Source organism: Coregonus lavaretus (genome assembly GCF_964263955.1).
Source record: "Coregonus lavaretus genome assembly, chromosome: 3".
NCBI classification, from domain to species: Eukaryota; Metazoa; Chordata; class Actinopteri; order Salmoniformes; family Salmonidae; genus Coregonus; species Coregonus lavaretus.
The window spans coordinates 49,205,409-49,230,565 of record NC_139990.1 but is presented as its reverse complement, the minus strand read 5'-3'; the positions used below and the strand labels follow the sequence as shown (position 1 = coordinate 49,230,565).

The 25,157-nt window shown below is 43.8% G+C and overlaps 2 protein-coding genes and 1 pseudogene across 3 annotated transcripts in view; 2 read left to right on the top strand and 1 right to left on the bottom strand.

Annotated features, from left to right (window-relative positions):
- The window catches only part of LOC311107708 (cingulin-like), a gene marked incomplete at its 3' end in the record, with an annotated part of 33,463 nt that extends 23,366 nt beyond the window's left edge, over positions 1 to 10,097 (bottom strand). Inside the window, exon 1 of the mRNA XM_084150227.1 lies at positions 9,280 to 10,097. The remainder of the gene's footprint in view (positions 1 to 9,279) is intronic.
- Positions 10,098 to 10,167: 70 nt separating this feature from the next.
- On the top strand, positions 10,168 to 20,858 carry LOC311123348 (SH2 domain-containing adapter protein E-like; annotated as a pseudogene). Its single transcript has 6 exons — positions 10,168 to 11,601; positions 13,692 to 13,818; positions 14,845 to 15,093; positions 15,335 to 15,659; positions 18,506 to 18,625; positions 19,216 to 20,858. The product of its transcript is annotated as an SH2 domain-containing adapter protein E-like (transcript).
- Positions 20,859 to 25,050: 4,192 nt separating this feature from the next.
- Positions 25,051 to 25,157, top strand: part of LOC311107697 (mitochondrial glutathione transporter SLC25A40-like) — a gene marked incomplete at its 5' end in the record, with an annotated part of 4,243 nt that continues 4,136 nt past the window's right edge. Inside the window, one exon of the mRNA XM_084150216.1 lies at positions 25,051 to 25,060. Coding sequence (XP_084006342.1) covers positions 25,051 to 25,060 — 10 coding nt within the window. The remainder of the gene's footprint in view (positions 25,061 to 25,157) is intronic.

Below are 25,157 nucleotides of genomic sequence, written 5' to 3'. Positions count from 1 at the left end.
CAAAAACAGAGAGTACACAGTTTCTCCTCTCTTATCAGTGTGTGCCGTGGTGGTGATAACACCAATGTCATGCTCTTGTTCCTGTGGATAGGAAGCCCTGCCCCCACACATGCCTGTACTCCTCATACACACTCTGGAATTAATTGTGTACAAGCACGCACACACGCACGCTCACAGGTGACCAGTGGTGTTGTAAAGAGGGTCAGTGAAGATCTTGGGTGCAGTTTATATATGGCGTCCAGTATAAATCAAAGCCCTGGCTCTCTGAACCTATTCAGGGAGAGGGAGAGAGAGTTTAAGTACACCATCTCCCTCAGTGTTGAGGTAGCCTAACCATACCTCTCCCTCAGCATTGAGGTAGCCTAACCATACCTCTCCCTCAGCGTTGAGGTAGCCTAACCATACCTCTCCCTCAGCGTTGAGGTAGCCTAACCATACCTCTGCCTCAGCGTTGAGGTAGCCTAACCATACCTCTCCCTCAGCGTTGAGGTAGCCTAACCATACCTCTGCCTCAGCGTTGAGGTAGCCTAACCATACCTCTGCCTCAGCGTTGAGGTAGCCTAACCATACCTCTGCCTCAGCGTTGAGGTAGCCTAACCATACCTCTGCCTCAGCGTTGAGGTAGCCTAACCATACCTCTGCCTCAGCGTTGAGGTAGCCTAACCATACCTCTCCCTCAGCGTTGAGGTAGCCTAACCATACCTCTCCCTCAGCGTTGAGGTAGCCTAACCATACCTCTGCCTCAGCGTTGAGGTAGCCTAACCATACCTCTCCCTCAGCGTTGAGGTAGCCTAACCATACCTCTCCCTCAGCGTTGAGGTAGCCTAACCATACCTCTCCCTCAGCGTTGAGGTAGACTATTTGAAACAGAGTGGTGTGCAATTTGAGTAAGACAACATTAATAAGGAGGTTGCAGTTAATCTGTCAATCCAACTAGAGGTTTGTGTGTGTGTGTGTTTGAGGCTTGGCACAATTATCGTATAATCATGTAACCGACAATTAAGGACAATAACCTTGAACTAAAAATTATAATCGTTATAATATATTCATTTTAGTAGAGAGGGGATTCAACTTTATATTCAAGTAGATTGTTTACTCAATAGCAGTTTTTCTATTTTTACATGAAGTGGGAAAGTTTCTAATAATTTTACAAGCAGAATGGCACAATCGGAAGGAGAAGGTTCATTTCCAAAAGTTCCCAAGTGGTCAATTCCATTGGTTTTTTAGACAGGGGTGTCACCAAAGCTGTGTGGTATTCATTAGGTATGTCGTAACTAATTTTTACAGATGCATTATAAGCTCACAACATTTTTGCAACAAAAATGACAATAACCGTGACCATTTGCATGACAATTAATCGTTACCCAAAATTCCATAATCGTTACAACTCTAGTGTGTGTAGACAGTTCAGCTCATCACTTAGCGCATACCTTGCCCTAAGACAGCCATCCAAAGTGTGCAATTGAAAAAGCACCCCGTCACTGTACATTAGTGCAGACGACCGTGACACGAACACAGTCACACACACACACACACACACCACCTAATGGCTAAGTGGCAAGTGGTGGTGAAGAGGTGCCAAAGACAGCTACAAGTTATGTCTTTCAGACAGAGGGCAACAGAAAGACAGCTACAAGTTAGGTCTTTCAGACAGAGGGCAACAGAAAGACAGCTACAAGTTAGGTCTTTCAGACAGAGGGCAACAGAAAGACAGCTACAAGTTAGGTCTTTCAGACAGAGTACAACAGAAAGCCTAGGCTATTTATTTCAAATATAGGTCAACAGATACAAAGGATCTTCAACACCAACCTTTCTTTCTGCATGTATAGGCTAATCATCCATAAATCAGTTTTTAGAGGCGCAGTGTTTCTCAATCCCTGGTCCTTGGGAGTACGTTGTTGACCTCCTGACATTGATTTATTCCATTCTACAGTTTAATCTAGGCAATTGGCAACTCTAAGGAGGGAGGAGCATTGCTTGCCTGTCCCTGGTACCGAAAGATATTTGGAAACACTGCTTGCTTGCGCGTGTGTGTGTGTGAGACACAGAGGCTCAGTCTCAGCAGGGAGCATTGACATTGAATAGGACCAAACATAACAGGAACACAGGAGTGGACCCCAGCCATTTCCCTCTCTCATTCCATCTCCCTTTCTATGCCTCTATCTCTCTCCCAATCTTTCTGGGTGTCAGTGTGTCAAGCCACTTCCAACAGGCCAGTTCAGCTGCTAAGCAGTGAAAGGGGACAGTGGAGAGGAGAGGGCCAGGGTAAGAAGAGACAGTCAGGGGAAGGAGGGGGAGCCCATCCTATTGTCCAAACAATGTGGAGCAGAAAATGAGGGCAGAAATGCAACACTCTTCTTCCCCCTGGCCCTCTCCATCTTTCCCTCCCTCCATCTGGCTGTCTATTTGCCTCGCTTGTATCACTGTTCTGCGCCTGACTCTCCCTTCACCTCCCTAACCTCTCCCTATCCCTCCCTCTCACCATCTCCCTAACCTCTCCCTATCCCTCCCTCTCACCATCTCCCTAACCTCTCCCTATCCCTCCCTCTCACCATCTCCCTAACCTCTCCCTATCCCTCCCTCTCACCATCTCCCTAACCTCTCCCTATCCCTCCCTCTCACCATCTCCCTAACCTCTCCCTATCCCTCCCTCTCACCATCTCCCTAACCTCTCCCTATCCCCATCTCCCTAACCTCTCCCTATCCCTCCCTCTCACCATCTCCCTAACCTCTCCCTATCCCTCCCTCTCACCATCTCCCTAACCTCTCCCTATCCCTAACCTCTCCCTATCCCTCCCTCTCACCATCTCCCTATCACCATCTCCCTAACCTCTCTATCCCTCCCCTGGGTTCCAAATCTCTGTCTCTCTCTGGAGAGAAATACATGAGGCAGCTGACCGGACCCCGGTCACACTATGTACTTTAGAGAGAAAAGGTAAGGGACGGTGCCCTCCAGCCTAACAACTGACTGACTACAGTGTGACCAGGTGAAGGAGTCTTCAGATTACTGACTCCTTTAAGGCGTCAGCAAGCTTCTGTTCAGCTGGCGCCTAGCCGAACTCAGCTAGGCGAACCGAGCATGCTCACATACTCCCTTAAAATACCTTTGCTTGAAAAACTAGGGAAAAAAGCGTCAATAGTACTGTTTGTCCATTTTGAGACGCCGTAGCCAGTATACACTTCCTCAAAATAGTCTGAATTAATCTACGATAACTCAAGAAATCTGTCATTAATTTTGACATTTTTGCAGAGAGCTTAGAGGAAATAAAAACACAAATGGACATTAAGATGTTTGGTGCAGTTGTCATTCATCTCTCGTTGAATGACAACAAATACTTTATTGAAGAATCCCTACTGTTGACCAATCACCGACGAAGGGGCGTAGACTTCGGCTACCGACTTCGGCTACCGACTTCGGCTACCGACTTCGGCTACCGACTTCGGCTAGCCTCGAGAAAAACTGTGTGGCCGAACAGCCAAAACAAACAAAGTCTAAAACTAACACAAAAAAAGTCACAAAATGTCATAATATATGCACAAACTCTTCCGAACTGTTTCGGCTGGGAAGCATGCAGACGCCTTTAGTGTCTCCTAACCCGCCGGCTCTACTCTCAAATTGAATTCTCCTGCACTGAATTGAATTAAGGCCACCTCCCTCTCTGGGGAGGGTTAGGAGAATTAGGAGAGAGTGTGGAAAGAGACCACTGTAGTATGGAGTCCTGGCTGCGACTGTCTTTGCTTCATTAAACAGTGATAGAGTAGAGAGCATAAAGTCAGTAGGCTAGAAATCTTTGTTCCTACTTAGCCTCCTCTAAGCTTCATCAATCACGATACAGCACTTGGACTGTGCTCTATAACCAAGGCCTTGTCACTGCATATAGGGCAGTGCTTCAGTGAAAGCACCTGAAAGAGGATAGCCTTACGTGTGTAACTGTCTCCTTCCGTGGTGACACAAATAGATTACATATCATGACTGATGTAGGGCCCTATAAAATCCATTTTTCCAGGTTTCCATTTTTCCCAGTTATTCAGGTTTTCGCTCTCAAAATCACACTAATAGAAAAACTAAAGAATGGATGTTCTATGTCCACAAAAATGCTTAAATCACATCAGACCACTTCTGAGGTCTGGAAAACATCTTATAATATTTTATTTTTGGGTGTAGTTACCCTTTAATTAAAGTAGACACCAGCCAGAGACCATTGGTTTGGTTAGCAATGTTTCTGAAGCGCTCATGTAATTGCAGAGTTTGCAAAACGAAACGGATTGATGCAAATAATCATGATAGATTTCTGGCAGGTAGGCATACGCTACTTTGTAGTTAACATTTAATTGAGAAGGTTTTGGGAAAGCCTTTCTATCTCCATCACATTTTACTGCACTTATCCGGTGTAAGCGAGATACATTTTTTGAACTAAATAAATAAATAAATAAATAAATATATATATATATATATATATATATATATATATATATATATATATATATATATATAACCAGTCAAAAGTTTGGACACACCTATTCATTCAAGGGTTTTTCTTAATTTTTTACTATTTTCTAGTAGTGAAGACATCAAAACTATGAAAAACACATATGGAATCATGTAGTAACCAAACAAAAGTGTTAAACAAATCAAAATACATTTTATATTTGAGATTCTTCAAATAGCCACCCTTTGCCTTGATGACAGCTTTGCACACTCTTGGCATTCTCTCAACCAGCTTCATGAGGTAGTCACCTGGAATGCATTTCAATTAACAGGTGTGCCTTGTTAAAAGTTAATTTGTGGAATTTATTTATTTCTTAATGCGTTTGAGCCAATCAGTTGTGTTGTGACAAGGTAGGGGTGGTATACAGAAGATAGCCCTGTTTGGTAAAAGACCAAGTCCATATTACGGCAAGAACAGCTCAAATAAGCAAAGAGAAACAACAGTCCATCATTACTTTAAGACATGAAGGTCAGTCAATCCGGAACATTTCAAGAACTTTGAAAGTTTCTTCAAGTGCAGTCGCAAAAACCATCAAGCGCTATGATGAAACTGGCTCTCATGAGGACCGCCACAGGAATGAAAGACCCAGAGTTACCTCTGCTGCAGAGGATACGTTCATTAGAGTTAACTTCACCTCAGATTGCAGCCCAAATAAAATGCTTCAAGTAATAGACACATCTCAACATCAACTGTTCAGAGGAGACTGTGTGAATCAGGCCTTCATGATCGAATTGCTGCAAAGAAACCACTACTAAAGGACACCAATAAGATGACGAGACTTGCTTGGACCAAGAAACATGAGCAATGGACATTAGACCGGTGGAAATCTGTCCTTTGGTCTGATGAGTCCACATTTTAGATTTTTGGTTCCAACCGCCTTGTCTTTGTGAGACGCAGAGAAGGTGAACGGATGATCTCCGCATGTGTGGTTCCCACCGTGAAGCATGGAGGAGGAGGTGTTATGGTGTGGAGGTGCTTTGCTGGTGACACTGTCTGATTTATTTAGAATTCAAGGCACACTTAACCAGCATGGCTACCACAGCATTCTGCAGCGGTACGCCATCCCATCTGGTTTGCACTTACTGGGACTATCATTTGTTTTTCAACAAGACAATGACCCAACACACCTCCAGGCTGTGTAAGGGCTATTTGACCAAGAAGGAGAGTGATGGAGTGCTGCATCAGATGACCTGGCCTCCACAATCACCTGACTTCAACACAATTGAGATGGTTTGGGATGAGTTTGTACCGCAGAGTGAAGGAAAAGCTGCCAACAAGTGCTCAGCATATGTGGGAACTCCTTCAAGACGGTTGGAAAAGCATTCCAGGTGAAGCTGGTTGAGAGAATGCCAAGAGTGTGCAAAGCTGTCATCAAGGCAAAGGGTGGCTATTTGAAGAATCTCAAATATAAAATATATTTTGATTTGTTTAACACTTTTTTGGTTACTACATGATTCCATATGTGTTATTTCATAGTGTTGATGTCTTTACTATTATTCTACAATGTAGAAAATAGTAAAAATGAAGAAAAACCCTTGAATGAGTAGGTGTGTCCAAACTTTTGACTGGTACTGTATATGCGTGTTATTATCATTAGCATTTTTGCTAATGGCTTCACAGACATAAGTGCGCAACACACACACACACACACAGGGCATTCCTGTGCCGTTTCAAAAAGATGCATGAAATTACTAATCACTGATGCATTTTTTTCATGTCTTATGATTTAACTTCGACAAATTAATGTATTTTCTAATAAGTTTAATACATTTTCTAATATTGTTGAATTCCATTTTAGTGTCTGGATTCCGTGATTCCATCCGCAACACAGATTTTATAGGGCCCTACTGATGACTGTCAGTCATGAGTGACTGAAATACCAAAGCCTTTCCATATTAATGCTGGTGTCATTAGAACATGTAAATACCACACCAACTTGGGTCCCCAAGACAGTCCTTCAGTTAAGACTGTTTCCTTGGTGATCGGCAATTCATCCCTTCATTCATCCACTCTGCCTCTTTATTACATTCTTGACTTACATCAGACCCCCCCCCCCCCCCCCACCCCCGACTGCCACTGCTCCTCTTTCACAGGCAAACAAACAGCCATTTCTTCCTCTCTCTGATTCTAATGGCGCTCATTGGCATAACAAAGAAGACTTCAGTGTTGCCAAATAGAACACAAACTGCACCATATATAAGCACCTAATACACCCCTCCACATTCCACACTATGTTGCTCAGTAAACATCCCCCTTACATGCACACACTGATCTTCTACCTGCACACTTCAGGGTCTCGCTCTAAGAGCAACCAATCTGTAAACAGTCATCTCTCTCTCTCTTCCTCCCTCCCTCTCTGTAACTCTGTGCCTGTAGCAACAGTAAAAAAGTGCCCTCAGGCTGAACTTTCTCTCATCTGTCATCAATACACTGCTGTGTTAAATTATATATGCTAACAGCCAAAATAATGAATAGACATCAATGTAAAGTTTTAATTCGTATCATCATCTTATCAAACACCTAACACCTGTGATCTTGCATCAGATATGAGACAACACCCTTGCCACTTGGTACTTTCTGTAGGCCACATCTCCATGAGTAATCACTGAATGTTGGTCAATAAAATGACAGAGAATGGTAAATAGCTTAGATAACATATGCTGGGTACAGTGGCGGCTCCTGAACAAATTCTCAGGGAGGGCAATTTTTCTGATGATTTAGGTGACCTACACACATTTTTAAAAAGATATGTCCAGCAACAACATGAAGACAGGGGCAGCATATAAGTCAATACCAGAAGCATTTATTGACTGATCTCAAAAGTGTTGGCTTACAAAAGCAAAATAAGTTATCACAGTAAAAATAATCAAGGGTGTTCTTTCACATTCCTCAACACTGCATAAACAATATGCATTTCCATAAACAAATGAAATATCAGCTGAAAATACAGCATCTTGGTATTTGTTCAGATTGCAGGATCAACAAGAGCTTTTACCACATTTTTTGATATCTGTTTAATCTTACCTTATGGCCTGCACTTGCTTGTGAAGCTGTCGAGGGCACGTTTGATAGAGACAGCATCGATGTCCTTCTTCTGTAGCTTCTGGTACAGAATGTCGACGTGGGGCATGATTTTGTGAAAAAGCCGCAGGAAAAAAATTAAATCTTCATCATGTAGTATCCTCACGTAGCCAGCTGCCTCTCTCAAGGTGTGCTGGTCAAATGAACCCAATGAACCCGTCCGGATGGCTTCAAAACATTATATGAGGTCGTCTCGATTCTCGTAGACAGTGTTCACGACTCTGCTGTTGCTAACCTCATCGTTGTGGCGGCGGACAGCTAGCCTGTATCCCTCATCCAGTTGAGTGGCAATATTCACTCTCCCAAAAGCAGACAATCTCAAACAGCTATATGTGGGTCTTTGACAGCTAATTTTTCTTAATCTTTTCTGAAAGATGGTGCATGTCGGTTACACCAGTCGCTGTCCAAGCGGTGCTGTCTGCTGTGCCGCCTTCAGGGTGGAAGAGTAAGCAGGGGTAGCAAAAAACTGCATTAGCTACATCGCAGCCTGCTAGCCAGGTTTTCCGTTCATACCAATTTTTGGAAAATCCTCGGGTGTAGGACTTCCCCCCTTTAGTAGACACCTGTTGAATTATTAAATTTGGTCTGGGGGGTCCTAATTGTTTCGTTGCCAATTTATCTTCATTTGTTCGCCGACAAAAAGGAACTTCTTTCAAACACACAATCGAGTTGGACTGAAGCCTAGCCATTTTGATAGTAGTAGTGAATTGAATGAGGCTGCTACCTGGTCTTTTCTTAGTTACGTTCATTCGTGGTTACGTTATGTATGACGAAAGCGCGTAAGTGCAAGCCCACAGACACCCATAGAGAATGTATTGAAAGCTTTGAAATGTGACAAAACTAGATTTTACATGGGAGTCTATGACAGACTTCTGGGCGATTTTCAACCTGACTGAAATCGCCCAAAAAACGGGCGGGGCCATTTGAAGCACGACTTTAGCCTGATTTGACATTTAGTGGCTGTCAGATCAGACGTGAACACTGATAACTGCTGTTGCCGTGATATAATTTTTTATAAATTTATAAAAAAAAAATATTTTTTTTTATTTAATTTTTTTTTAAATAATTGATTAGAAAAAAAATCCCTTCCTTTTCCCGTTTGGCAGTGCGTCGCCCATATCGCCCTATTGAACAAGCCGTCCCTGGCTGGGTATCTTTTGAACAGAGTTCACTCACTACATTGAATTCTTCAGTGTATGCGTCATAGTATCATCTAGCTCAAGTGAAACTTCTTGGGAGAAGAGAGGCAGTGAGCCAAGATGTTGAAGTTGAGCTCTGAGAAAGCGTTAAATAACTGACATGTAAAAAGAGAATGTGTGACATTGACAGATGGGTACACTGACTGTACACATGGTTTTAAATGAGAATTTCACTACGGGAGAGATCTAGATGAGGCAATGCAATGTTACACCTGCTCCGTGGCCTTCGCATTTCAATTCTGAGTGACGTTATCCAGCACCTTTCTGCCATCATTAAAAGTTAACTTAGGTTAGACACCAACAAGAGAGCAAGTTATCAAAGACTGAGCGGGCAAATGTATTAGCTCGCTATGTGTCTGTAATGAGCAAGTCAACCAGCTAGAGCTAGCAAGCTAACCCTAAACTACTGTCATAACTAGCTAGCTAGCTGACTGGGTTAGTTCGGTAGCTAGCTTGCTAACTATACACGTTAGCTAACTAGAGCGAACTAAACAACATCCAAAACATACCTGCTATTTGGCCAAAGTAGTACAATTCATCAATTTATTTTCGAGTCCTCTTCTGTTGTTTTACTTGATGTTAATAAAAACAATGTTTAAATCAGGCTGAAAATACTTCTGAAAAAGCAGCGTATATCCATTTTTCGAGACAGGCAGATAAGTTCGTTATATGCAGCTCCAACCTGTTACCTTTGTGACCGATGTCAAACGAACCACCCAGCCCCGCTAGAGGGAATACAGGTATTGGTTGAGCACATAGCAGTAGGCGGTGCTCTAGACAGCGCCCGCTTTGAATATTGGTGAGTCTGGTCTGTCAATCTGTGATAAATTGACCCAGGGGAGAGGTCTTTGTGAATGAAAATGCCTAGTGCTGTGATTGTCATAATAAAAAATGTTTTACTGCTAAGAATGAGGTAAGCTAATGCAGAAACAAATAAACGAAACGCATCACAACTTGTGGCATGAATCAGTTTGTGCTCCTCAAATTCCACGCGTCCCATACCAAACCAACCAAATAGTCTAACCGTTCCACTTGATCTACCATATCCCCTGCAGAGGGCGCTTTAGCACACATGGCCTAGTTATGACAGGTTATTGGAAATTAGGACAGAGGACTAGGGGACAGTTTATTATAGTAACCTGAATCGACCGATGAAATGTCCACGAAAACATGAGAATCTTTCCCTCGATGAAAAATTCTCCCCACAATTTACATATTTTCTTGTTTAAAAAAAATATTTGTTCTCACTCATTGTGGTGCCCAAACATGTGAATTCAAGCTGTGTTCATATTTTGGGATGAAATGTTTAATTGCAGCCTATTGTGTTGCACACACCACCTTCATAATAATAATAATAATAATAATAATAATAATAAAGCCATTTAGCAGACGCTTTTATCCAAAGCGACTTACAGTCATACAATGTAGGTTAATATTGGCTATGTTGATTAATAAATATAGGCTATGTTGATTAATAAATATTGGCTATGTTGTAATATGGCTATGATGACTACTAAATAAATGTAGTAAAACAATTAATTAAAAAAACATCTCAAATTAATGATTAAATTCACAACATGTTGGCTAAGAATGATCATCAATTGAGAAATGCGTTGCCAAAGCTGCCCTGTCTCCTCCCTGTTAGTGAATAATAGCCTACTATAGGCATAGTTATAGGCGTTTTTTGACCATTCTGATGTAGGCTAGTCCACCACCACACCCATTTCCCAACTCCACCAAACTCTTTCTCTCACACACGCACTTCTCTCTCCAGCACTCAGCTTTGACAGCCCGCTCTATACATCAGTCGCTCCGGGAATGGGATCATCATTAGTGAGTGCGAAGAAAAACTTCCAGTTCTTCCGATTCTACGCTCTCCAAAGACTACTCTTTAAACTGCGGGGATAGCTTCGAGATAAAGAGATAGCGACTGTCAGAAATATATATTATAGGCGTTTCAAGTCGATGAAAGGAGAGGTAACTTTACGCACCGTGGAACGACAAAGAGAAGTGGGTCAAGCGACAGATGGGGTGAAGTTTGGGGTTGAAATTCTATGAGAACATTTACTACCAAATTTATGCTGTAGAAATCATTATGAATAATTTGTTGAAATTAACATCACAAAAGGGGTAAATCGGATAAGATACCAGGCGCGCCGTGCGTAAACGTAGGCCTATGTCGTCGTGGATGAATGTGCTTGGAAAGTTTTATGTAGGCTTACCAACTATTCTCTGTGTCTCGATTGCAGATGATTAATAAAAAGTAAGACTAAGTAGACCTAAGTGAGTGTGTTACATTAGCATAAGTTTAAAGCCAAAGCTAGAAAGAAAAAACCGGTCACTGATCGTAACCAGCCATGGCAAAGTGGTTCAGTTTCCCCATCAATCTGAAGAACGGGACCGAACGCGTCCGCTCAGCCTCCGAATCCGGCCCTCAACCACGACCCAGACACGGGCTAACCCCGGGGACCAGTCTGAAGGGGAACCGGGTCAAGGAAAGTGCTGGAGGGATGGGCTCTATACTGACCGGAAGAAACCGGAAAAACTCGGCCATCGAACTGGGTCGGAACGGCTTGGGTACTGGCGGGAACTCGTTTAAGGACGGTAAGATCTGGGACAGTCTCATCCCTGGGAAGAGTAGGAAGAATTCCAAGCTCGAGACGGGGGCATCTGAGGAGCATCGGCCCACCAGGACATCCAGTTTGGCGCATGCGTACATCAGCAGGATGATCAAGGTGGACAAACAGGACAAGGGCCCCAAAAACAGCGGTACAAGTGAACTGGTGGGATTCGAAAACGAGAGGGGGAAGGCGGACATCAAATCAGCGATGGTGAGTGGCTCAGATTTGGTACTGACATCTTTGCCAACAAAGTCTTAGATTGAACAAACAAAAAATGAAAAAGGCATTTGGTAGCAACAATATATGCTATAATGCTATAATTAGCCCTACAGTGTTATTAGGCTTACTGTAATTCACATTTGATCCTGTTGTTTATTGTGGTATGTGTATGGAAGCGTATGGAAGCTCTTTATATTTATAATTATGAGATAATAAGTCTGGATCATGGACATTGAATAGTCCTGCAGGCCACGACCCCTTTTAAAATGGAAATCTGTGATTCAAACAAGAACAAAGCGTACTCCCCGCCACTTTATTTGGTAAACAGCTGAGGAATGGGGCAGGAGAAATGTAACCACTCTTAAATATATAGACACAAGGACTCTCACATACAGATGTAGGATCTTACACACAAAGGTACAGACACATGCATATGCACACATTGTGATATTGTTGTATGGTGGTATTAAACATTTTGTATTGTAGATATGTAGTGGTGTAATAATGTTATATGATGTACTGTTTTATCTTTTGTATTATATGTAATATAAGTGCTTTAATATGTTTGGACCCCAGGAAGAGTAGCAGCTAATGGGGATCCCTAATAAATACAAAAAATATATATAATCCTGCAACAACAGGAAATGTGAATTATTATGTGGATTATAATTCATGGACATGTTCTCTCTCTCTCTCTCTCTCTCTCTCTCTCTCTCTCTCTCTCTCTCTCTCTCTCTCTCTCTCTCTCTCTCTCTCTCTCTCTCTCTCTCTCTCTCTCTCTCTCTCTCTCTCTCTCTCTCTCTTTCTTGCTCTCTCTCTCTCACACACACAAAAGCGCAAACACACACACTCAAAATGTGTGATTCACGTAATACTGATTGCCTAAACGTATTTCATAATTATGACTAACTATCTCATAATAATGATTTACTATCTCATAATTATGACTTACTATCTCAGAATTCTGACTTAGTATCGCATTATTATGACTTACTCTCATGATTATGACGTATTGTCTCATAATAACGACTTACTATCTCATAATTATGACTTAGTATCTCATTACAATTACTTATTATCTCATAATTATGACTTACTATCTCATAGTCAGATTATTATTATTTTAGGTGGAGGGAACGAGCTTCCATACATGTATGTGTGCACTGATATAAAGAAAGAACTGTAGCTCTGAGAGTTGTGATCAGTATCTCTCTCCCACCTCAGCCTTTGTCTCTACCCCTCCCTCCCCCCTCTTGTCTTTCTTTCCTCACCACACAATGCACTGTGCTTTTAGAACCAGCTGCATTCATGCCACAGCGCTCGGGACCAGCCGTACAGAAAACACACAATGAGACCTAACCTCATTCCCCCAGTCTGTCTTCCTGTGTCCCTTCCTTTCCTTTCCCCCTAACTGCTGTCACACACACACGCACGCACTCACACACACACACACACACACTATACCTCTTTCTCCTCCTCTATTTCTGCCCCCAGTGAAGGCTTTGTCTGAGGCATAATATCACCTAACACTGTTGTGACTGTAGCTCTCCCACAGGTAGCTCAGATCGCTTTGGATCCACTTTGATAAAGATCATACAGGCAGTCAGACAGACACGTAAACACTCAGACACACACAGAGCCATGGGAGGGAAGACACATACAGAGCACAGAGCAGGGGAGATTCCCCAAGAAACATTCCCAGTTCGTAAAGGGGACGTTTCCATACCAACTAAACTGTTACAGTGTAATTACATAGGTTATTGCAGTTACTCTGGCAGAAGGCCTACAGTATAATACTGTGAAGGTTAGGTAGAGTGGCGCAGCGGTCTAAGGCACTGCATCTCAGTGCTAGAGGCATCACTACAGACCCTGTATCACAATCTGGCCGTGATTATAATAATAATAATAATAATAATGTGATTAGGAGTCCCATAGGGCGGCACACAATTTGCTCAGCGTTGTCCGGGTTTGGCTGGGGTAGGCCATCATTGTAAATAAGAATTTGTTCTTAACTGACTTGCCTTGTTAAATAAAGGTTAAATAAAAATACATTAAAAAAAACCTTCTGTCCCGCTGTGTAGCTGATTATTCTGGAGGACTATGCTGACCCGTTTGACGCAGAGAAAACAAGGGAGCAGAGGGAGGCGGAGAGGGAGGGAGAGAACGATGGATACATGGAGCCCTACGACGCCCAGGTCATCATCACAGGTCAGTCAGGTCAAAGGTCAGGGGTCAGATCTTGTCCTGGAGAGCTACAGGGAGTCCAGGCTTTTGTTCCAGCGCAGTGCTGATACACACTGGCTCAGTTAATCAACTAATCATTGAGACCTTGATTAGTGGAATCAGGGCTGGAATTAGTGCTGGGCTGGAATAAAAGCCTGCACTCCCTGCAGCTCTCCAGAGTCAAGGTTGTAGACTAATGCTGTAAAAGGTTTTTAAAGGATCGGACTAGAACGAGACCCTCCGCTCTCTCTCCCCTGACTTCCTTCCCTACGGGCGGTTGCTATGGGAACGGTGTTGTGCTGCGACAATGGGTGCAGCTTCCTCTTGGACTTCCTGTCTCCTGCCTCTGTTTCCTTTACCCCATTCTCTGGAAAGGAAGTTGCCACCAGTTGTCCCCCCCCACCCCTTCCATTTTACTTTACATTTTACTTTACTTTTGTGTGAAAAGAACCAAAAGACCCCCACCTCCCCTCCCCCTCCTCCTGGTCTCACCCAATCACTTCCCAAAAGAGGAAGAGGTCCGTTCTGTCAGCCAATCAGGCACTGTGTTGACCTTTCTTCCCGTAGCTCCATTGTTTAGTCACACAATAGCCCAGACACACAGGCTACCTGATGGCCTCCACAGACATGTCTGACCACATCACAAGCTACGAAGCTGTGTGTTAGACTCTCAGAAAAAAGGGTTCCAAAAGGTTTATTCTGCTGTCCCCATAGGAGAACCCTTTTTGGTTCCAGGTAGAACCCTTCTTGGTCCCAGGCAGAACTATTTTGGGTTCCATGTAGAACCCCCTGTGTAAAAGGTTCTACCTGGGACCAAAAAGGGTTCTTCAAAGGGTTTTCCTATGGGGACAGCCAAAGAACCCTTTTAGGTTCTAGATAGCATTTATTTTCTAAGAGCGTACAACTGAACAATGGATCACAATCATGTCACATCAGCAGTAATATTGCAATGGCTGAGTTGAGGGTTTGATATCAACATGTGACCATGTTATTGTTCTTATTACTTTTTAGGTATTCGTAGGCGGGGCTCCAAGGACCTGCTGAAGGTGTGTGTGCTGCTCCCCAAGGGAGATGGAGAAGGGGGCAAGCCCACCCCCCCCCACATCTACGACACTCCCTATGAGGGGCTGCTAGAGACGGAGGGGGAGGCAGGAGGGGTGTGGATCCCTGTGACACGGCCGGAGTCAGACCCTCGCCCCCCTGGAGAGTATGAACTACCCTGGGAGTGGAGGAAGGAGGACATCGTCAGAGCACTGACAGGTAGATATATGTTTTCCAGAGGGAGGGAGGTAAAAGGAGGGAGGTAGAGGGAGGGAAGGAGAGGAAACATATTGGATACAACAATGATATAAAAAAATACACAGTTCTCTCTCTCTCTCTCTCTCTCTCTCTCTCTCTCTCTCTCTCTCTCTCTCTCTCTCTCTCTCTCTCTCTCTCCTCTCGCTCTCTTTCTCTCTCTCTCCTCTCGCGCTCTCTCTCTCCTCTCGCTCTCTCTCTTCAGTCCAGTTTAAGAAGGGAATGAGCAGTTCGCCCCCTAAAGAGGAAGCTCCTCCACCCAGCAGACAGCAGACTCTCAGTCATCAGCAGACCCTCAGACAGAAGACCTGGAACAAGAAAGTCCTCATCCCCTCTCCCCCCTCCCCCACCTCCCCCATTCTCAAACTCTCTCCTCCCTCGCCTCTCTCTCATTCCTCTCCCCCCTCTCCCACCTCTCACTCTTCTCCCACTCCCAAACTTTCCCCATCTTCCTCTCCTCCCTCCCCCACCTCCACACCCAAGGCGGAGACAGGCAAAGTGGACCCCACCCTTCCCCTGGAGAAACAGAGGTAAGGGAAGAGGAGAAGGAGAAGGGAGAGGCTGGGGGGGGGGGGGGGGGGATTGAGATACACTATATATACAAAAGTATGTGGACACCCATTCAAATTACTGGATTCGGCTATTTCAGTCACACCTGTTACTCACAGGTGTATAAATGTGAGCATCAAAGCCATGCAATCTCTATACAGACAAACATTGGCAGTAGAATGGCCTTACTGAAGAGCTCAGTGACTTTCAACGTGGCACCGTCATCAAATCAAATTGTATTGGTCACATACACATATTTAGCAGATGTTATTGCGGGTGTAGCGAAATGCTTGTGTTCCTAGCTCCAACAGTGCAGTAGTATCTAACAATTCACAACAATACACACAAATCTAAAAGTAAAGAATGCAATTAAGACATATATAAATATTAGGACGAGCAATGTCGGAGTGGCATTGACTAAAATACAGTAGGATAGAATACAGTATATACAAATGAAATGAGTAAAGCAGTATGTAAACATTATTAAAGTGACTAGTGTTCCATTATTAAAGTGACCAGTGATTCCTTCCATGTCTACAGTATGTACATAGGGCAGCAGCCTCTAAGGTGCAGGGTTGAGTAACCGGGTGGTAACCGGCTAGTCATAGGATGCCACCTTTCCAAAAAGTCAGTTAGTAAAATATCTGCCCTGCTACAGCTGCCCCGGTCAACTGTAAGTGCTGTTATTGTGAAGTGGAAACGTCTAGGAGCAACAACGGCTCAGCTGCGAAGTGGTAGGCCATGCAAGCTGAAGTGCTGAAGCACGTAACGGGTAAAAATCGCCTGTCCTCATTTGCAACACTCACTACTGAGTTCCAAACTGCCTCTGGAAGCAACATCAGCATGAGAACGGTTTGTGGACTCTGGAGCAGTGGAAATGCGTTCTCTGGAGTGATGAATCACGCTTCACCATCTGGCAGTCCGACGGACGAATCTGGGATTGGCGGATGCCAGGAGAACGCTACCTGCCAGAATGCATAGTGCCAACCTTAAAGTTTTGAGTTGGAGGAATAATGGTCTGGGACAGTTTTTCATGCTTCTGGCTAGGCCACTTAGTTCCAGTGAAGGGAAATCTCAACGCTACAGCATACAATGACATTCTAGACGATTCTGTGCTTCCAACTTTGTGGCAACAGTTTGGGGAAGGCCCTTTCCTGCTTCAGCATGACAATGCCCCTGTGCCCAAAGCGAGGTCCATACAGAAATGGTTTGTTGAGATCTGTGTGGAAGAACTTGACTGGCCTGCACAGAGCCCTGACCTCAACCCCATCTAACACCTTTGGAATGAATTGGAACGCCGACTGCGAGCCAGGCCTAATCGCCCAACATCAGTGCCCAACCTCATTAATGCTCTTGTGGCTGAATGGAAGCAAGTCCCCGCAGCAATGTCCCAACATCTAGTGGGAAGCCTTCCCAGAAGAGTGGAGGCTGTTATAGCAGCAAAGGGGGCACCAACTCCTTATTAATGCCCATGATTTTGGAAAGAGATGTTCGACTGGCAGGTGTCCACATACTTTTGGTCATGTAGTGTAGCATGATGCCACCAACACCATGCTTGAAAATATGAAGAGTGGTACTCAGTGATGTCTTGTGTTGGATTTGCCCCAAACATAACGCTTTGTATTCAGGACATAAAGTTCATTTCTTTGCCACATTTGTTGCAGTTTTACTTTAGTGCCTTATTGCAAACAGGATGCATGTTTTGGCAGTGGTGGAAAATGTATTCAATTTTCATACTTGATTAAATGAAAAGATACCTTAATAAAAAATGACCCAAGTAAAAGTGAAAGTCACCCAGTAAAATACTACTTGAGTAAAAGTCTAAAAGTATTTCTTAAGTATCAAAAGTAAATGGAATTGCTAAAATATATTTAAGTATCAAAGTAAAAGTAAAAGTATAAATCATTTCAAATTCCTTATATTAAGCAAACCAGACCACACAATGTTTTTATATTTTTTGATTGACGGATAGCCAGGGTACACTCCAACACTCAGATATGATTTACAAACGAAGCATTTGTGTTTAGTGAGTCCTCCAGATCAGAGGCGGTAGGGATGACCAGGGATGTTCTCTTGATAAGTGTGTGAATTGGACCATTTTCCTATCAAAATGTAACGAGTACTTTTGGGTGTCAGGGAAAATGTATGGAGTAAAAAGTACATCATTTTCTTTAGGAATGTAGTGAAGTAAAAGTAAAAGTTGCCATAAATATAAAAATTAAAGTAAAGTACAGATACCCAAAATAACTACTTAAGTAGTACTTTAAAGTATTTTTACTTAAGTACTTACACCACTGTGTTTTGGAATATTTTATTCTGTACAGGCTTCCTTCTTTTCATTTTGCCAGGTTAGTATTGTGGAGTAACTACAATGTTGTTGATCCATCCTTTCTAAAGGCACTGTAGACTGTATATCGTCATAGTGTATTGCTGTAGCCTGTACTTAGTCCTCAGCCTGAAGTGTCCCCACCTGTGCCAGCGAATACTTAACTTTTTGATGGCGCTGACTGGTAAGATGCTTCAGGAGAGTGGTTATGTGTGCTAGCAAGGCAGAGGTCCTGGGTTCGAGCCTCAGTGTGAGCCGAGTCAGGAGGAAGTGGCACTCGCTAAGCAAGCATTCTCTATCTCTCCCTCCTACCGTCCTCTAACTCCCCAACCCTCCCCATATTCCTCCCCCTAACCTTCAATATGACATTCATCCCCATCAATCTACTGCTCTGAAGCTCTGCAGTACCTCTATGGAGCTCTAAAGATTATATGTACTGTATGTTTGTTTCTCTCTCTCTTTCCCCTCATCCCTCTCTTCACCCCCCTCCCCCTCCTCTAGCTGGTACCATGGCAGTGTGAGTCGCCAGCAGGCAGAGGCTCAGCTCCAGCGCTGTAGGGATGCCAGCTTCCTGGTTAGAGACAGCGAATCAGGGACCAGCAAATACTCCATCGCGCTCAAGTGAGTGTGTGTGTGTGTTACACTTATCACTCATCAGTGAGCGCTCATCATTAACCACATTACACACCCACATACATGGAGGGTGAGCAGCATGTGTTGGAATAACTAAGCCCCTAACCTTTGCTACAGTCTAGAACATCCCTACTGTATCCTCTAGTTATGTAGCTATAGCACTGCATCTCTCCCTGTTACTGAAGTAATATGGTTCTCTCTCTCTCTCTCTCTCTCTCTCTCTCTCCCTCCCTCTCTCTCTCTCTCTCTCTCTCTCTCTCTCTCTCTCTCTCTCTCTCTCTCTCTCTCTCTCTCTCTCTCTCTCTCTCTCTCTCTCTCTCTCTCTCTCTCTCTCTCCTCTCTCCCTCTCTCTCTCTCTCTCTCTCTCTCTCTCTCTCTCTCTCTCTCTCTCTCTCTCTCTCTCTCTCACTCTCTCTCTCTCTCTCTCTCACTCTCTCTCTCTCTCTCTCTCTCTCTCTCTCTCTCTCTCTCTCTCTCTCTCTCTCTCTCTCTCTCTCTCTCTCTCTCTCTCTCCTCCTCTCCCTCTCTCTCTCTCTCTCTCTCTCTCTCTCTCTCTCTCTCTCTCTCTCTCTCCTCAGGACCAGTCAGTGTTGTGTCCATATCATCGTGGCCCAGACTAAGGGCAGTAAGGGTCTGGTTATACCCTGGACCAGAGTAGCTGTGTGTTCAACAGTATACCAGAGGTGGTGAACCACTACTGTACACACAGACTGCCCTTCACTGGAGCTGAACACATGACCCTGCAACACCCTGTACCCAGGCCACACTGAGCACACTGAACACACACTGAACACACACACACACACCACTGCAAAGGAGTAACAGGTCTCACCCAAACGGCCTGAGAGGTACAGTATCATCTTGAGTTTCTCCATGCACAGCCTAGTGGCCAAACCCTCACACTGCATAGCACAAACACACACACATGCACACACACACACACACAGACAGACACACACACAGACAGACACACACACACCGCAGTGACTGTATTTATAGTACAGATGAAAACAATCCCTCTTATCACAGTACTTCTGTCTCATTGTTCAGAACTACTCACATAAAATCAGAATTAAACACCATGCACAACTGGGTCATATTCAACTCACCCACTGTTATGACCAAATAACTAGAGATGGAGATATCATATGTATTGTTATGAATGTGGATCAGAACACCAAAGATTTGATTTCATCATTTGGCACATGGCAACCAATGGCATTATGTGATTACAGTTATATATATATAGTTTTTTATGGTCTGTGACTTCTCCCTGCTTCATTCTGAATTAAACACATTTTTTCCTCTTTCTTCCTTAGGTAATCACTGATCTGAGATGACTGGATTGATGACAGCTATGCAGCAGCATCAATTAGCTCTCACCGATCCGGTCGTGTTAGATTAGTGATTCATTTAAGGGAGGGTTAAAGGGGGAAGGGAAGGGTGCATGTTAGCAGTATTAGGAGTTCCCTTCCAGTGAGATATATAGTAGGCTACTACTGGGGATTGACATGTCCTATCAGCTATCAGCTATAGCCCATATCAATACAGTTGATTGGAGTGCATTCATTCATTCAGCAGATAGATCAATCTATCGTCTATCTATTACCAATCAATCAATCCTGAAGATCGGGCTCATTACAGGTGCTATCTGTCTGTCAACAGAAAGCAGCTTTATTGATTGGATAGGGTTCAGGTGTGGGGGAGGAGCTTTCAGGCAGGAATGATGTTCTGCACTATGTATTATGTAATGTGGAAGAGTAGCTGATGCTTTTGCAGCGGCTAATGGGAAGCCTAATAAATACCAAATACCAAATGTTCAGCTAGTTAGCCTGAGTACCTGTGTGTGTGTTCATGTGTGTGTCACGTGCACTGGGTCGTATTAGGCCTCATTGATTTGATAGCTGCCTGTATTATTATCAGACACATACAGTATGGGCCTGTCAGACAGCAGTATGATTTGTTTTTTATGTGAATATATTTGGACATGTGATGGTTTCTGTAATAACCCAGGCTTGTTACTGTAATAGCCAAGGCTTGTTATTGTAATAACCCAGGCTTGTTACTGTAATAACTCAGGCTTGTTACTGTAATAACCCAGGCTTGTTAATGTGATAACCCAGGCTTGTTACTGGAATAACCCAGGCTTGTTACTGTAATAACCCAGGCTTGTTGTACAATGTGTGAAATATTGTAATGTTGACTGGAATAAAGTGAATGTGCATTTAGTTTATTTTGTTTTTTAGATAAAGGCAATTTACTAATTACGACACACACACACACGCACGCGCACACACACAAACACACACACACACACACAGATCAGAAACACATATGACTTGGGGGATGATTGCCTCGTGATGAGAGTGAGAACCTAACTACAGGATGTGTGAGCTGAGCTCCTCTTTAACCGCATAGCCATTGACCTGGGTAGTAAATCAATTAGACACTACACAGGAACACAGAGAGAGAGAGAGAGAGAGAGAGAGAGAAACACACACTCACAAATGCACATGCACACCTCACGTATACACCATGCATACATAAGTTATACACAGACAACCACTCTCATTCATATGGCTTTTTAAAAAGCCACAAACAACAATCTTCTTTTGAAAAGAATAAGCTTCATCATACATGTGGCTAACAGATGAGCTAAATGACTTCTATGCGCGCTTCGAGGCAAGCAACACTGAAGCATGCATGAGAGCACCAGCTCTTCCGGACGACTTTGTGATCACGCTCTCCTTAGCCGATGTGAGTAAGATCTTTAAACAGGTCAACATTCACAAGGCCGCAGGGCCAGATGGATTACCAGGACGTGTACTCAGAGCATGCGCTGACCAACTGTAATACCTACATGTTTCAAGCAGACCACCATAGTCCCTGTGCCCAAGAAAGCCAAGGTAACCTGCCTAAATGACTACCGACCCGTAGCACTCACGTCTGTAGCCATGAAGTGCATTGAAAGGCTGGTCATGGCTCACATCAACACCATTATCCCAGAAACCCTAGACCCACTCCAATTCGCATACCGCCCCAACAGATCCACAGATGACGCAATCTCTATTACACACCACACTGCCCTTTCCCACCTGGACAAAATGAACACCTACGTGAGAATGCTGTTCATTGACTACAGCTCAGCGTTCAACACCATAGTGCCCTCAAAGCTCATCACTAAGCTAAGGACCCTGGGTGTGTGCTTAGTCCCCTCCTGTACTCTCTGTTCACCCATGACTGCATGGCCAGGCACGACTCCAACATCATCATTAAGTTTACCGACGACACAACGGTTGTAGGCCTGATCAATGACAACGATGAGACAGCCTATAGGGAGGAGGTCCTGGCCGTGTAGTGCCAGGATAACAACCTCTCCCTCAACGTGATCAAGACAAAGGAGTTGATCGTGGACAACAGGAAAAGGAGAGCCGAGCACGCCCCCATTCACATCGACGAGGCTGTAGTGGAGCAGGTCGAGAGCTTCAAGTTCCTTGGTGTCCACATCACCAACAAACTATCATGGTCAAAACACACAAAGACAGTCGTGAAGAGGGCACGACAACACCTATTCCCCCTCTGGAGACTGAAAAGATTTGGCATGGGTCCTCAGATCCTCAAAAAGTTATACAGCTGCACCATCGAGAGCATCCTGACTGGTTGCATCACTCCCTGGTATGGCAACTTCTCGGCATTCGACCACAAGGTGCTACAGAGGGTAATGCGTACGGCCCAGTGCATCACTGGGGCCAAGCTTCCTGCCATCCAGGACCTCTATACCACGCAGTGTCAGAGGAAGACCCTAAAAATTATCAAAGACTCCAGCCACCCTAGTCATAGACTGTTCTCTCTGCTACCGCATGGCAAGCGGTACCGGAGCGCCAAGTCTAGGTCCAAAAGGCTCCTTAACAGCTTCTACCCCCAAGCCATAAGACTGCTGAACAGTTAATCAAATGGCTACCCGGACAATTTGCATTGGCCCCTCCTTTTTTTTTACGCGGCTGCTACTCGCTGTATATTATTTATACATAGTCACTTTACCCCTACCTACATGTACAGTTGAAATCGGAAGTATACATACACTTAGGTTGGAGTCATTAAAACTCGTTTTTCAACCACTCCACACATTTCTTGTTAACAAACTATAGTTTTGGCAAGTCGGTTAGGACATCTACTTTGTGCATGACACAAGTAATTTCTCCAACAATTGTTTACAGACAGATTATTTCACTTATAATTTGCTGTATCACAATTCCAGTGGGTCAGAAGTTTACATACACTAAGTTGACTGTGCCTTTAAACAGCATTCCAGAAAATGATGTCATGGCTTTAGAAGCTTTTGATAGAATAATTGACATCATTTGAGTCAATTGGAGGTGTACCTGTGGATGTATTTCAAGGCCTACCTTCAAATGCAGTGCCTCTTTGCTTGACATCATGGGAAAATCAAAAGAAATCAGCCAAGACCTCAGAAAAAAATTTGTAGACCTCCACAACTCTGGTTCATCCTTGGGAGCAATTTCCAAATGCCTGAAGGTACCACGTTCATCTGTACAAACAATAGTACGCAAGTATAAACACCATGGGACCACGCAGCTGTCATACCGCTCAGGAAGGAGGCGCGTTCTGTCTCCAAGAGATGAACATACTTTGGTGCGAAAAGTGCAAATCAGTCCCAGAACAACAGCAAAGGACCTTGTGAAGATGCTGGAGGAAACAGGTACAAAAGTATCTATATCCACAGTAAAACAAGTCCTATATCGACATAACCTGAAAGGCAGCTCAGCAAGGAAGAAGCCACTGCTCCAAAACCACCATAAAAAAGCCAGACTACGGTTTGCAACTGCACATGGGGACATAGATCGTACTTATTGGAGAAATGTTCTCTGGTCTGATGAAACAAAAATAGAACTGTTTGGCCATAATGACCATCGTTATGTTTGGAGGAAAAAGGTGGTAGCTTGCAAGCCGAAGAACACCATCCCAACCGTGAAGCACGGGGGTGGAAGCATCATGGTGTGGGGGTGCTTTGCTGCAGGAGGGACTGGTGCACTTCACAAAATAGATGGCATCATGAGGAAGGAAAATTATGTGGATATATTGAAGCAAAATCTCAAGACATCAGACAGGAAGTTAAAGCTTGGTCGCAAATGGGTCTTCCAAATGGTCAATGACCCCGAACATACTTTCAAAGTTGTGGCAAAATGGCTTAAGTACAACAAAGTCAAGTTATTGGAGTGGCCATCACAAAGACCTGACCTCAAGCCTACAGAAAATATGTGGGCAGAACTGAGAAAGCGTGTGCGAGCAAGGAGGCCTACAAACCTGACTCAGTTACACCAGCTCTGTCAGGAGGATTGGGCCAAAATTCACCCAACTTATTGTGGGAAGCTTGTAGAAGGCAACCCGAAACGTTTGACCCAAGTAAAACAATTTAAAGGCAATGCTACCAAATACTAATTGAGTGTATGTAAACTTCTGACCCACTGGGAACGTGATGAAAGAAATAAAAGCTTAAATAAATCCTTCTCTCTACTATTATTCTGACATTTCACATTCTTAAAATAAAGTGGTGATCCTAACTGACCTAAGACAGGGAATTTTTACAAGGATTAAATGTCAGGAATTGTGAAAAACTGAGTTTAAATGTATTTGGCTAAGGTGTATGTAAACTTCCGACTTCAACTGTACATATCACCTCATTTACCTCGACTAACCTGTTGCCCCGCACATTGACTCGGTACGGGTACCCCCTGTATATAGCCTCATTATTGTTAGTTTATTTACTTTTTTTAAACTTTAGTTTATTTAGTAAATATTTTCATAACACAAATGTTTCTTAAAACTGCATTGTTGGTTAAGGGCTTGTAAGTAAACATTTCACGGTAGGTCTACACCTGTTGTATTCGGCGGATGTGACAAATAACATTTGATATAATTTTATGTTAATAGGATTATTGTGTGTGTTGTGTGTGTGTGTGCGTGTGTGTGTGTGTGTGTGTGTATGGGAGGATATGGCTGGCTTCCTCACTTCAATGTGTGTGACTTCATATGTGTGTCCCTGTGTGTGTGTGTGTGTGTGTGTGTTTGTGTGTGTGTGTGTGTGTGTGTGTGTGTGTGTGTGTGTGTGTGTGTGTGTGTGCTTGTGTGTGTGTGTGTGTGTGTGTGTGTGTGTGGTGTATATGTCACTGAATATGTCAGAATTTTTCTGCTAGATAAGGGATTACCAGGTTGCCATGGTGAGAGCGAGGTAGGTCCATCTCTATTGGGAGGAGAAAGAAGGGCGGGGGGGGGTTAGAGAGAGGGAGGAAAGAGAGAGGGAGACAGAGACAGGGAGGGGAAGAGAGACAGAGAGGGAGAGACGGAGTCAGAGAGGGAGAGTGAGGGGGGGAGACTGCAACATAAAAAGAGCTATGAATAACGGTGAATAAGCGTGGCTGGTAAGCGTAGCTTCCTGTTTGTGAATGAAGGGCAGTGAGATGGAAGTCAGAGGAAATACTTTACTGGCCCTCTGACTTCT